Raw genomic sequence first — 14,299 nt, 5'->3', positions numbered from 1 at the left:
CTGCCACAGTGGTAGCTGCTCATATTTGAACACAAAGTTTTTAATGGTGTGTGAAAATTATTCTGTGAGTCAATAGCTTGGTTTCAGACAGTTCTATCTACTGTGCTCATTATTTGATATCATTGGGAGGGGATATCCCTAATGTGGTCACCTCAGGCACCCACCAACTGTTTATACCTTCTGTTGTTGAGGAGCAACTAATCAAAAGGAAGATGGTCTAAAAAGATAGGAAAGAAAGATAAAACAGCTTGTTTCACACAGTGCATGAACTTAATCTGAACTCCGAGTCAAAGAAAAACATATGAAAAACATTGCAATCACCACAGAGCTGTTGTGTAATCACCTTTTGAAAACACTGCAGCTATTTGATAAGGCTGATTACGTTTTTAAGCACAAATGACTTAAGCCAAAAGTGGTTTGCACCACAGTAGTAAATGTTCCTTGGTTGTTTAACAGATCTTGACAATATTTTTTCTTTAAAGACAACATCTTATGATTATCAGATGGTCATCATTCGCTAATCACTTCTTCACATCAAACAATGCTTTTAATTTCAGTGTGTGATATTAGTGAATGCTACTTTAAGTTCTGAATCACTGCTCACAGATTTCAGAGTCAGCTTCCAAGTTAAAAAAAAAACAGTAATATGTGGTAAATTCTGGACTTTAAATATCAGCAGTTGTTAGTTAAGATGTAATTAAGCTGCATGTCCATGCCAGCAAATATTGTTTGAAATTCATTGATGGTTATCATCAGACTTTATGCTGCTACAGTGTCATACAGTGATTTTATTGCTTAACTCCAGTTGTTGGCTCCAAGTCTTTTTTTTTTGTCAGTGGACTGACCTAGTTTTGTAAGCAATGCTTGTGTGTTGTTGTTTTTTTAATGAGTGTACTGTAAATTGTAGACACACACATATATATAGTTGTAACACATCTTGATTTGTGCTTACAGTAATTTGTGAAAAGAAAACCAGGTGAGACACTTTATCTCATATTTCCTGAGTATATCCATCGCAGAAATAAATTACTCAATTTCTGTACATCTGACCATTTTATTTCTTACATGTGCACAATCAATTTAATAAAACAATAAGTTTGAGACAAAACCATCATGAAAAGAAGGTTTTATTGGCTTTCTGTGCAGTAGTATCTAAAATTCACCTGCTGCTTCCAGTGCCTCAACAACCAAAGCCCCTTTTCAATCAGAAACGAGCCTCATAGGGAAGCCTGGTTTCCTGCCGAAGTGGACAAATTATAAACAGCCACAGCCAACTTTTAAACAACATTTGGCCCATGAATAACACAGTCCGCCTGTGGTTCGATGAAAGGCGCAGCACCCCCTGGTGGCTCATTTATACCACTGTACTGCCTCTGGTTTAGGAACTTCATAGTTCAGGGCATCAAATTCTTCCCCTGGCTTCAGCTCTGGACCAGGAATCATGACCGTCTAGAAGAAGAAAACAAAGTGGAATCTTATTTAAATGTTGGTGAAGTCCAAAAGCCTTCTGCAGAACGTGTGCTGGCATATTTTGTTCCAACAGCAATCAACGTTTAAGATCAGAACAGCAGAAAGGTTTCATAAAAAGAAAAATAAACTTCTCTAGTTTACCTGTAATGTTTTCTCCTGAAAACAATCTTTAGATTCTCTATCACAGTGGGGGGGAAAGTTTTTTTTTGGTTTGAGTTCATGGACAAAATGCAAGGAGGCGTTTCACTGACAGATTGTGACTGACAGAAGGCAGACACATACTAACCTGTATGATCAAAGCTAAAATAATTTATCTGTCACAAATGTCTCAATTAGTGACTAAATACTAGAATCAGAATTCATTAGAATATTAGTATTAGAATAAAAGGTATATACAGTAACTTATTCCAATGTTATCATGAACCTCTAGTAAAGACTGATCAGATTCTGATACATCACTTGAGGCATAGTTCCTTTTATTATACTGACATAGATTTCCTTTGCTTTCTTGCCCTGAAGCCCAAATAAGAGACAGACACTAATTGTTCACAGCTGATCACCACAATCTCTTATCGACAGATGAATTAGAATGAGAAGTTTAGTAAATCATCTTCACATCACATCATGGGTTTTTTGACAGTATGACTAACGCTTTTTTTTGCAGAGCTCTGATGCTGATGGTAAAAACACCTTCCAGGCAACATTACAGCTCCATCTGCCACATATATCTGAGCCACAGCAGGGACTGACTCACATATTTAAGGTGATTACATTCTCAGTTCTCAGCAGTGATGCATTTAATGCAAGCCATCTCCTGTGTCACTCTCGCTTTGCAAAGGTTTCTGTAGACTTAACACAACTTCCTGGTTTGCTTTTTCTTTACTGAATCTCCCTGACACGCTCGTGTGGGAGCAACTTGTAACAGATTCACCTTAATGCAGCAGATCACCAGGTTTAAATTCCAGGTGACAGGAGTGGTAATTATTAACTACCTTTGACTCAAAACACTGTTCTACAGTATATTTCAGTAGAGCTGCAATTGTATTTACTTGCATTATCTTTTCAGACAAATTACATTTTACATACAAAATACGACTGTCTGCCGTGTAAAAAGTGCAGATTTCAACCTGCTATGATGCAGCCTACGACTGCCTAATTTCATCTTGTTGTATGAATGTAGAATTGGGGTGACACAATGAAATCATCTCCCGAAGTATTTAGAACAGATCCAGCTCAAACAGCAGAATAGCATCTCCTCTGATCACATTTGACGAGGCGGCTATCTGACATTAGAGCTTTTTTTTTCCCTGAAGATGTCAAAAAATGTGGATATCCTTTAGATAAAGTTGACTGCCCTTCTTGTTTTCTTTGTTGAGTAAGGCCAGAAGAAGCCACACATACCGTATAAGATGCATTTAAACAGCTTGTTTAACATGACTGCCGATTGTCATTTTTGTCCAGGGTTGTGGATTTTCAGTCACTGAAGAGGCAGCATTTGTAATATTATCTACGTTTAGTCGGCTGTGAAAGCTAGAAAGATGCTAAAATTGAATGGAAGTGCTCCCTTGGTCTTCATTGGTGCTCTATATTACAGTGTGACACTAATTTTGGATAGATGAAATGTATAGTAGTGTGTGCTTTCAAGGCTCTAGTCTGCCAGGTCCATGAAAACTGAGCTTAAACTGCAGAATACAGCACCCTGAAAAGTGAGACAGTTTCATGATAGAGGTCCAGAATAAAATTTAGTGTAAGGTGAAACTTTTTGTATTTTTATTTTTTATAGAAGAAAGGCTGAAGGCTATTCAAAAAGGACACAGAAATGTATTATATTTATGCAAAGAAAGAAAAAAATATCAAAGCTTGCAATAGCTAACAGATTTTGTCTGCCTTGTTCATGTGCCCATTAAAGTGAAGTATGAACAGGCCAGTTAATAACAGTATTTTAATTAGCATTTGACAGGGAGAGAGCCTTGGACCTCTGCCTTTTTCTTACTAAAAGATAAATGTTTAGAGTAGAGGGTCACCTTAATAATTGGATCCTTGGCAGGGGCCCAAGATGGCACTATTTTTCCATGTAACCGCCACCGGCCGTAGGGGTTGATGAGATGCCTTTCTATGACCAGGTACTCCAATACATCCTTCGGCTGCTCCTCGCTTCCCAGCATTAACCTCCCGAAGCGGTCATAGATGGCCAGAGTCTGCACACAGACACAGACAGAGGTAAATTCAATTAGTCGTCTTAACACTAATTGTAACATGAACGCAAACCTAACCCTGCGTTTGATTTAGATTTTTCATCACTTCCATAAACACAGTTGTTGTGGGACACACAGATTCCAAAGCAACTCTAAAAACTGGCTGCAGGGCTACTGGTTTCACTTTAGCTCACATGAAAAGATTAAATTTGTCCCAGAAGGGGCATTTGAAAGCTGCCAGACAGTTAAAAATAAGAGCTGAATTACAGAAGGAGTAACTGACCAACAACATCAAAACCTGCAAAAAAGACATGCAGCCTTAAAATGTGTGTGTTCACAAGTCAAACGGCTTCTGGAATAAAATCAAACCTGCTTTTGCTGGTTTTATGTACTGACAGGGCAAAAAAGGTCGTTTGTATGTCATCTTTCAACAAGCCAATATAAAATGCTTTATGTTACTGTCATGAACCAAACAGCAGAAGGCAATGTGATAACATACGCAGAACAGTTTTTCAAAGAGAGTCCAATAAAATACAAGATTAGAAATAGAAACATGTCAAACAAGGGAGTAGCATCTCAGAAGTGATTCGTGTCCGTCTGACAAAGGGACACGTTCAGTGAGTGAGGAATAAAACTTATAATAAAACACTAAAAAATGTACTTGCTCAAAACTGTTCTGGACAATCTCACACACATGAAAACACCAACACACACAAATACTCATACTATACTGTACCTGCTTGGAGTGCATGCGAACCGTCACCTGCCCATACAGGTTGCCTTTGGAGACCATGTCAGGGCAGCGGGCATGGACCACTCTGGGTGGCTCCAGGGACTCCACAAACCTCCAGCAGATCGTCTTGTATCGGTTACCCCTTGTCATCTCCTGAACACAATGCAGCCGAACAGAAGGTTGAGTACAATAAAACAAAGAACTGAATTATCTCAAGGATCATCAAAAGATAAACTTACAGGATAACACCTCTCAGTCACCAAGGAGTGAAGTTTCTCCTTGTTGAACCTGAAATTCAGACGAAAGATTTTAATCTTCATCTCTAAAACTGAAGCCAGAGAGTTTTCATGACACGTTGCTTTACTGTGCATCAGCCTCTCGTATCTTTGTACATATATCTCATATACAGCTAGTAAAATGTATCACCCCCCAAAAAACATCCTCACTGAGCAAATGTGTACTTCAAAAAAGAAAAAATGTTGAAAAAATGATAGTTGTTGGTGACGGGTCGCTTGCTCTGAGTATTTCAGAAACTGCTGATATCCTGGGATTTTCCCCACAGTATCATCTCCGAGGTTTACAGGGAACATCCAGTGAGCAGTCCGGCCATTCTCCTCTGTCCTCTACCAGCAACGAGGCATTTTTGCCTAGAGAACTACTCCTCTCTGAACACACCACATGTGGAACCTCGAATTAGATGGGTTACAGATGGGTGCCGCTCCTGTCAGCCAAGAACAGGAAAACTGACGCTACAGTTCGTATGAGCTCACCAAAATTGAAAAACTTGGTCTGACGAGTCTCAGATTCTGTTGCAGCATCCAGATGGTAGAGTCAGAATTTGCATAAACAACACGAAAGCATGGATCCATGTATTGTTCAGGTTGTTCTTGGTGTAACAGCATATGGGGGGATTTTCTTTGGGACCTTAGTATCAACTGCTCAACGTTTAAACTACCCGAGTATCTTCGCTAACCACAACCATCCATGATTTATGAGCACAGGGTATTCATTTCCTGATGGCTGCTTCCAGCAGGGTAACGCATGTCACGAAACTCTGACTATCTCAAGCTTGTTACTTTAACATAACTGAGTTCACTGCACTCACATAGCTCTCAATCTAATGGAGCTCCTTTGGGATGTAGTGGAACGGGAGATGCATATCATAGATGTGCAATCGACAAATCTGCAGCAACTGTGCGGCGATATGGTCAATGAATCTGTGCCAAAGACTTTAAGTCAGGTCTGAAGGCAAAAGGGGTCCAAGCCAGTACTAAAAAGGTGTACCTAATGAAGTGTCTGATGATGGTCTACAGATTAGGTTTGATTACTGTAAATGTGCATCATAACTATCATGATTCATTGTAATGTACTTTGGCTTACCACGATAACCTGTTTATCACTACAGGTTGTTTCATTATCAGAGCTGAAGGCTGCCTGAGTGCGTCTCGCACCTCTATAAAAATGTGCCACAGTAATAAACACTCCTTGTCAGTTGACTACGTGAGGTGAGACAGGGGTTTATTTTCTTACTGTGTCAGGGCGTGGTGAGCTTCAATAAAGATTTCTTGAGCTTTCTCTGCAAAATCCTTTGTTGTGAACACGGAGTCGTGCTCTTTGATTTTACGAATCCTGAAAGAACAAGAATACAGTTAGTTCACCATAAGATATTCAATGAATTCAATTAAGCAGCTGGATTGAGAAGATAATCGTTCTCAAAAATATCCAGAAAAGAAAAGCATCAGCACAGCGACAACACAAAGACACAAAGAAGAGAATCTCACGCCAGCTGTGAGGCGGCACTTTGTCGTATCTGTTCAGTACGTTGTTTCAGGCCTTCTTTAGACAGAGTGGAAAGACGAGCATCACCCTCCGGGGGTATGTAGGGGTCGAAGATTCCCGCTGGTAAAGAGAGCAGACATGAGTGATCAGCCAGTGTGAAGCCTCCGAGCAGGGAAATGTTTCAAAATAAATCATTCCTGCTGACTGATTTAGCAAGAACAATATATAACCCTACTTAGAGCACTAAAACCCTCTGTTTAGCGTCTGTGTAGCACTGACATCTTATTCAGGACACTTAATATCACCTATTCCTGGATATAAAATACATTTAGTATTAAATAATAAAAATATAAACATACATTTTTCAAATTTTTGTTAAATAACCACAGACAGACATGAAGGGGATTTTCCAGGCCTGGCTTTTTATAGAAGATAACCGCCTTAAAATATTCTGCAGTAGATCAAAAACGTGAGAAAACCATGAATCATCATATGAACATTGCCTGATGCTGCTGAAGTGAAACAGAACACAGTTACAGAGGTTTTGTCAGAGACACAATTTTAAAAAGTTGAAATTTCTTTCAGTATTGAACAGCAGAAATGAGGCCGGATGTCATTTTGGATTTAAAAAACAAACAAAAAAATGTCAGACAGCACCTTATACAGCGGTAGACTGGTGCATAATAAGCAACCAAAAAATGCAGAAAACAGAGATTTTTGATGGGAAACTGGTCTTTAAGTACGCTGAGATAGACCTGTGCAGGGAGTGTGATTTTATTTTGGGGAAGCAAAACAGCAAAAGTACGAGAAAATTCATGGCTAGGGATGGGTATCGAAAACCGGTTCTTGTTGAGAACCGGTTCCCACTGTTTCAATTCCTTGGAATCGTTTGCCACTTTTATAAACGATTCCCTTATCGATTCCAGTCGCCCCGAATGACGTCATCACGTTGAGTAGCGTCTTTTATCCAGTAGGAAACACGGCGCCTGAGCGGCGCAAACGCTCAAAAGTTTGGTTACACTTTATGAGAAAGGATGACAACAGGGCAACGTGCAATACTTGCAAAGTAGAGATTTCATCAAAGGGAGGAAACACTACGAATATGCAAAAGCATTTGCTCAAAAAACACGCGATTGCTTTCAACGAATGTCGTGTTTTTGATCCGCTCCGGACTAGCGAAGCTCAACCCAGCAGCAGCGGTAGCGTTTCCACGTCCTCTCCCGTTAATACTGCAGGTAACTAATCAATTAGCATTGCATATTATGTTAGCGCGATTTACCTTATTACAAAACCTGCCATTACTGTGCTTTTAGGTGACCGTGATGAGAGAGACAGAGTCTGGCTCAGATGCTGGCAGTTCTCGCTGCAGTCTACCGGTAGCGTCTCCTTTCAGGCCAGGATAGACGAATGTGACTAAGTTTGAGCAGTGACTAAGTTTGTGGTAAAAGGCTTGCACCCATTTGCCACAGCAGATGCCCCCGATTTCACTTTGGTAAGTGAATGTGTTTAATTGTAGGCAGGACATTACTGGATATTCTTGTGTAATTGCTACAGAATAATTTATGTTAAACTTTGTTATTGCTACAGGAGAATATTAATTTTATTATTTTACATATACATTTTTTTTCCTGGGGAACCTGTGACACCCCATTGAAGAGCCGTAGGCTGGATCTCTTAAGATCTCACTGTTGGGTTTGTAAGGCCATGTTACTCCTAAATTTCTATCTTGTTCAAAGAGAAGATATAAAACACAGTTCTAAGCTAATCGACTTTAGTGTTCTCCTTTTAAAAAAAAAAGAATCGATAAGAGAATCGATAAGGAATCGAATCGTTAAACAGAATCGAAAATGGAATCGGAATCGTTAAAATCTTATCAATACCCATCCCTATTCATGGCAACGTTTTTCAACGTGAAGCATAGTTTTGATCTTCTTTTGCTGCTGGTTCAGTGAATTTTGGTCGGAGAGCGATAAAACCTGCAGCTTCAGAATCTATGAGCTGTTGGCTTTCAGCCCCGACGACACGTACACGTCTGTGTCGTCGGGCTGCGCTTTGTGTTTACATCTTTTTGTGAAATCAGTTTCCCTGCTCTTTAATCATTTGCTGTTTAAGCTGTTTGGCAGTTGAAACGCTGAGATTCTCGCATTTCTAATAAAATACATTTATCTTTAAAAATCGACTTGGGATTTAATTAACTTGTAATCTCTGTTTTTTCTTAGCTATGGGCAAATGAAACAATCAGGACCATCTTCACATTTTTACCCAGAACTTTTATCAACTGAAATATGGCAGAAAATTAACCTTTACCACGTCTAGTTATATGCTCTCTATACAAGCAATTGTTGCATGTAAAGACAATGATTATGCTGTAACACCTAATTAGTAAAAGAAATGTAAAGATAAAATATTGAATACTTATCTAAAAACAGTTCTATGACATGAACTCCTGTGTCTGAAGCAGGGAGGAAATGAAATATAGAATGGTCGTGTGAACTGTTAGCTCAGCACGCCAGATTCCTTTTCAACAACATCTGTTACTGATTCTAATTTCATGTTGTATCTACAGATTACATTCAACAGCCAGCTAATGAAAACTTGCTCCCAAAGCTAAAACTATTTAAACATAATGCCCTTGAATTAAGAAAAAGGTTTTTCCGCACTTTACTGTTATGCTGCACAATTTTTCAGTGCATGTTTACACAAAGTGTTATAATAAACTCTATAAAACGCAACAATAAATAGAGTTGATGTCCTCCAACTTATCTCTGTATCGTTTCCCTTTGCTTTAATCCCAGAGGTGTTTAACTTTCCATCAAATGGTTTTAATGCCTGTTTTTATGTTACAATAGTTTCTGCCACTTAGATGTCTTCATTCACTTTTATCAAAAATTATTTACTTTTTTCTTTTACAATTATTATTTTCAGGTAGCTGTCTCTCCCTGAGCCTAATTGGAGGTTTCTTCCTGTTAAAGGGGAGTTTTTCCTTACCACTGTCACCAAGGAGGTCATCTCATTGTTGACGTTTTCTCTGTATTATTGTATGGGTTTAATCTTACAATATAAAGTCACTGTTATTATGATTTGGTGCTATATATTTGGTGCTGTCAGTGCGCCCCAGGGTGGCTGTGGCTACAATGTAGCTGCCATCACCAGTGTGTGAATGTGTGAGTGAATGGGTGGATGACTGGATATGTAAAGCGCTTTGGGGTCCTTAGGGACTAGTAAAGCACTATATAAATACAGGCCATTTACCATATAAATTGAAGTGAACTGAATTGAAATTGAATTGTTATTAATTCTAGGGTTGTTGTTTTTTTGTTTTTTTTTATTCATTCATATATTTTTGATTTGAGTAGTTTTAGCCCATAAGTGATAAGTAAGGAAGCACGTAAGCATATCTCTCAACTGAATCCTTTTAGTTTTACTTCATTATGGCTTTTCTAATATAATTATCTTTGCATTTGGTGCTTTTTGCAGCATGCTATAGCATTTATTATCCTAAATGCTACCATGGATGTTTTATTTGTTCTAAGTGGTTCAATTCTGGTTTACATTTGTGTAACTTCTATCTTCTTTGAAGATACTCAGTCTTTTCAATAGTTTTAAAAATTTCTGAGGTGATGTTCACAGTAGGTTATTTATATGCATGAAAACAACACTGTTGCTTACTTTTGACAATAGATGGTTCCTAGGAGAGGAGTGCTAATATCCAGCATTATTCACTACCGTACTGGTAGATATGAAAAACTTAATGACCACAACGTGCTCTAGCTTCAGAAATAACATCTTATATGCATATCACTGATTTTAAGGGCCATTTTACCAGTGCAGGCGATATTGATTGGCCTCTCAAAGTACTGCTGCCTGAAGACGATGCCTGCTGCCCGGGCTTTGGCCTCTGTGTTTTCCTGCCTCTTCCCCTTCAATCCCACTGCTGGAGGGATAAAGTACCGCTTTTTGGTTCGGACCGGCAGGTAAAGTGGAATGGGATGTTGCACATCCAGAGACGTCTCAGCATTCTAAGAGGATGGAGACAAATATGTGTTTAACCACCACAGTTATCCTCTAAACTCACTGGCCCTGAATTCTACTTTTACAAAACCTAAACACTTTCAGCTTTTGTCTGCACTGTCAAAAAGACACCTTTATCTTTAATACCGAGAGGGCTGTGCCCCTTACCCTGACAGGTATTTCTAATATTTTGCCTCCCTCACAGGTGTACATGCCTGGAATACCATGCGTTTTAGTTTATATTGAACTCAACTGTTGTGAAGTTGTGATCTGTATATCTTAATCTTGTCAAATACTTAACACAGTGAAAACCTCAAGCTACGTAGTATTGTTTCATCCAGCAAGATGAACACAAAGTCTCTCTTTAGTTAAAAAAAGAGCACCTCTGAGCAAGCAAGCAGTTATATATATATATATATATATATATATTATATATATATATATATATATATACATACACATATACACACACACATCTATATTCTCTCTCTCTACATATATATACATACATATATATATATATATAGAGAGAGAGAGAGAATATAGATGTGTGTGTGTGTATATATATATACATACATACATACATACATATATATACACACACACACATCTATATTCTCTCTCTCTCTCTCTCTCTCTCTCTCTCTCTCTCTCTATATATATATATATATATATATATATATATATATATATATATAATATATAGATAGATAGATAGATAGATAGATAGATAGATAGATAGAGAGAGAGAGAGAGAGAGAGAGAATATAGATGTGTGTGTGTATATGTGTGTGTATATATATATATATATATATATATATACACATACATATACATATATATATATACATATATATATATATATATATATATATAGATAGATAGAGAGAGAGAGAGAGAGAGAGAGAATATAGATGTGTGTGTGTGTATATGTATATATATATATATATATATATATATATATATCACTTAAAGGTAAATAGTCCCTGTGTCTATGTGGATGCTCATACTCTGTCTGTTAGCTAACATTAGCAAGGCTAGCCAGTGCAGGATTATAGGCAGTACTCATATGAAGCAAATCAAACGAATTGCTTCTTCTACATTTCGACTGTATGCCTTTCTACAACACTGTGCTCGTAAACGTTACAGTACCTTTAAACTGCTACAAATCGCTCTATGAAGAGCCCCCAAAGTCCTCCTCGTGGGCATCGCCATCTTGCCAGGATTTTCGTCATAGACTTCCGGTTGTCTCTTTCAAAATAAAACAATAATACTCTGAAACGGCTGAGCAACGTTAGGCACTTAACGCATACATGCATACACAGTGTTATGGAGTACCGGAATACGTGTACCGGCGTTACGTATTTAAAATACAAAATATGAGTAACTGTATTCCGTTAAAGTTACCGTTTAAACGGGTAGTATTCAGAATACAGTTCCTTGTTGAAATAAATACACGGCGGTCTTTTCCTTTTTCATATATGCCTTCGCTATTGTTGGTCATGTCACCCCAGTGGAAACCCAAACAAATCACATTAAGAGGCTCTAGGGCCTGTGTCTCAATCTCGCGGCCCATGTCACCTCTACTCATAATGACGTGAAGAAATATTTTTAAAATGTATTATTCAAAAAATTATTTAATATGAAGGCAGAGTGTTACAGGCATATCCCTAAAGAATGTAGCCGAATGTAGCGGACCTGTTTTTATATACGCGCGGAATAGTTTTCTATACGAGATCGCTGCAAAAAGTGCAGCCTTACCCAATGTCCACCTACTGTTACTCATTTATATTAAGATTTAGTTGGTATGGCAAGTAACCTTCAATAATAGTATTAAATCACACAGCAATCGTACATTCATGTAGTTATAAAAAGCATGATAATATATTAAGTAATCCAAAGTATTCAGAATACGTTACTCTGTATTTTGTAACGTAACGGAATACGTTACAAAATACATTTTTGAGCATGTATTCTGTAATCTGTAGTGGAATACATTTGAAAAGTAACCTTCCCAGTACTGTGGATACAAGTATCTTGGTTACATGTGAGAAATTAAAAATCTTATTTTGGATTCAAAAAGCTGGATAAGCTCTTATCTTAATCTTGATAAAGTTGTTTATGAGCACCTGGAGGATTATAATAAAAACTGGGATGTTGTGACATAAAACCGGGGATTTTGTTTGTGCCTGATATGATGAAAACCAAGATAAGATACAACATTTTTGTACTAACTGGTAAACAGGCCTGTAACAGAAGATGAAAGATCTACATAACTACACCTCTGATCATAACACTGTAACTGCTTCAGCAGTTATTCTGGTGCTGCATTCTTTGGAAATCTATAGGTCTTGAATGTTGTTGTTGAAGAAGTTTCTGTCTGTGGGGTTTCTATAGCATTCCATCTGTCCCAAGCTTCTGTTCACATGCACAGGGTTGACTGAACATGTGACCAAACATTTGTCTCTGTCTTTTCAAGTGTGAACTCAACTTTAAGCTGTGACAAAAACTATGCTGACCAACCGGCCCATCATGTTGTTTTTGTGCATTCTTATGAACAACACCCCAAAGTGTTATTCTCTTTGTTATTGTTCCAGTAATGTACTTTAAAGAAAACTTGTAATTATATATGGTAACAACCAGATTACATTTGTTTTTTTAAATGTTTATTGAAGTTATGCATAAAATAAAATGTACATCATTTAGCTTCCTTAGTTTTAAAACTCATATAAGTACAGGGGAGCATAGTAGTCTAGGTGTCTGCCATCACGTCAAGTACTTTTCCTTCACGCAGGTTTGAGAAAAAAGAGAAAAAATAACAAACAAAAAACAAACAAACATAAGTACAGATAGATGTAGTTTGTAACTATATACATCCAGAGAGAGGGCAGTCGAAAACCAACACACTCAGTAGCAGATGGTGACATAAATAGCATTAGTATATGTTACTTTAATTAAAAACAAACAAACAAACATTTAAACATCTATTCCTTCAATGGTGAATATCAGCAATATCTGGCCATACAGATATTGCCATTCTTCTTCTATAATCACCAGACACACCCCCCCCCCCCCCCCCATCTTTCTTTTATGTACTTCGCTGAGTGATTGCTGATATCATGAAGATTCTTGTATATTTGTGAGATTACACTTTTCTTAATTTCTGACTTATAAGCATTTATAAAGAGTTGGGTAAATGGCCTCACTGCAGTGGTTATTTGGTTTTTAATGTTTCAAGTATAGCCAGATACATTGAAACAAGTATTTCTTGAAAATAAAAAATGAAACTTTGTAATAATATCCATATAGTGGCCAGCTTGTTAGGGATTTCACAGCTGACAGCTGTGTAAAATGACACTGACAAGAGAACAACGTATCAAGGCAACATTTGAGAGAGTAAAGTTGTGTTTCCACAGAAAAATGACAATTGAAGGAGACTTCAAACTTGACATGCACCTTTGTTCATGTTTGTTAATTAAGAACCTTTGTCACATGTTAGTGCACATGTAATTCTGACATACAGAACACAGAGTTCATATTTCTGCTATAAATCATATCTTTCTAACGCTGTTACTTGATAAGGAATCCCTTAAGTATCAAGAAAGTCAACAGTGTAATGACAGTACTGATAGTTTAAACAAATGGCCACAAGTCAGACTTTTTGATTACATGCTGATCACCTACAGACCCCCTGTTTAAAAGTTGTTCTAATCTTCGATGTCCATTTAACGATCCTAGCCATGTGCTGAGATCTGATTGGTACGTCCCAGATTGTACAACAACAAAATATCAATATCAACAACAAACATGTGTAACAAATTTCAGTTTGTTCATTATTTCGCTGGGGGGAAAGGGATTTAAATTAATATACTGAAACAGAAAACACACAAAAAGCATGAAACTGTATAAAAATCTTTCTGTCAAAGGTTTTTGATAATATTACTGTCGCGTGTATGTACAGTTTGTGCGTGACCACACACACACACGCTCAGTGAGTACGTTGGAACGTGATGACGTCGCATGTCTGTAGGTCGACGCAGGGTTAGTGGAGTTGTTTGGGCTGTGAGAGGAGAGATCCGTAGCTGGCAGTGCTGGGAGGGTTTCAATTGAT

At 37.7% G+C, this 14,299-nt stretch overlaps 1 protein-coding gene across 1 annotated transcript; it reads right to left on the bottom strand.

Annotated features, from left to right (window-relative positions):
- Nucleotides 1–1,040: 1,040 nt before the first annotated feature.
- mrpl45 (mitochondrial ribosomal protein L45) lies at nucleotides 1,041–11,475 on the bottom strand. Its single transcript, XM_026172089.1, has 8 exons — nucleotides 11,341–11,475; nucleotides 10,001–10,196; nucleotides 6,180–6,297; nucleotides 5,929–6,027; nucleotides 4,638–4,686; nucleotides 4,402–4,551; nucleotides 3,495–3,668; nucleotides 1,041–1,449 (listed from the first exon to the last, which is right to left on the bottom strand). Exons 1-8 carry the CDS (start codon nucleotides 11,401–11,403, stop codon nucleotides 1,351–1,353), a joined length of 948 nt encoding a protein of 315 aa, XP_026027874.1. The 5' UTR covers nucleotides 11,404–11,475; the 3' UTR covers nucleotides 1,041–1,350.
- Nucleotides 11,476–14,299: the final 2,824 nt, after the last annotated feature.

This window comes from Astatotilapia calliptera, chromosome 6, assembly GCF_900246225.1.
Source record: "Astatotilapia calliptera chromosome 6, fAstCal1.2, whole genome shotgun sequence".
Lineage (NCBI taxonomy): Eukaryota > Metazoa > Chordata > Actinopteri > Cichliformes > Cichlidae > Astatotilapia > Astatotilapia calliptera.
The sequence above is the reverse complement of the archived record's forward strand: the minus strand, read 5'-3'. Positions and strand labels throughout refer to the sequence as shown.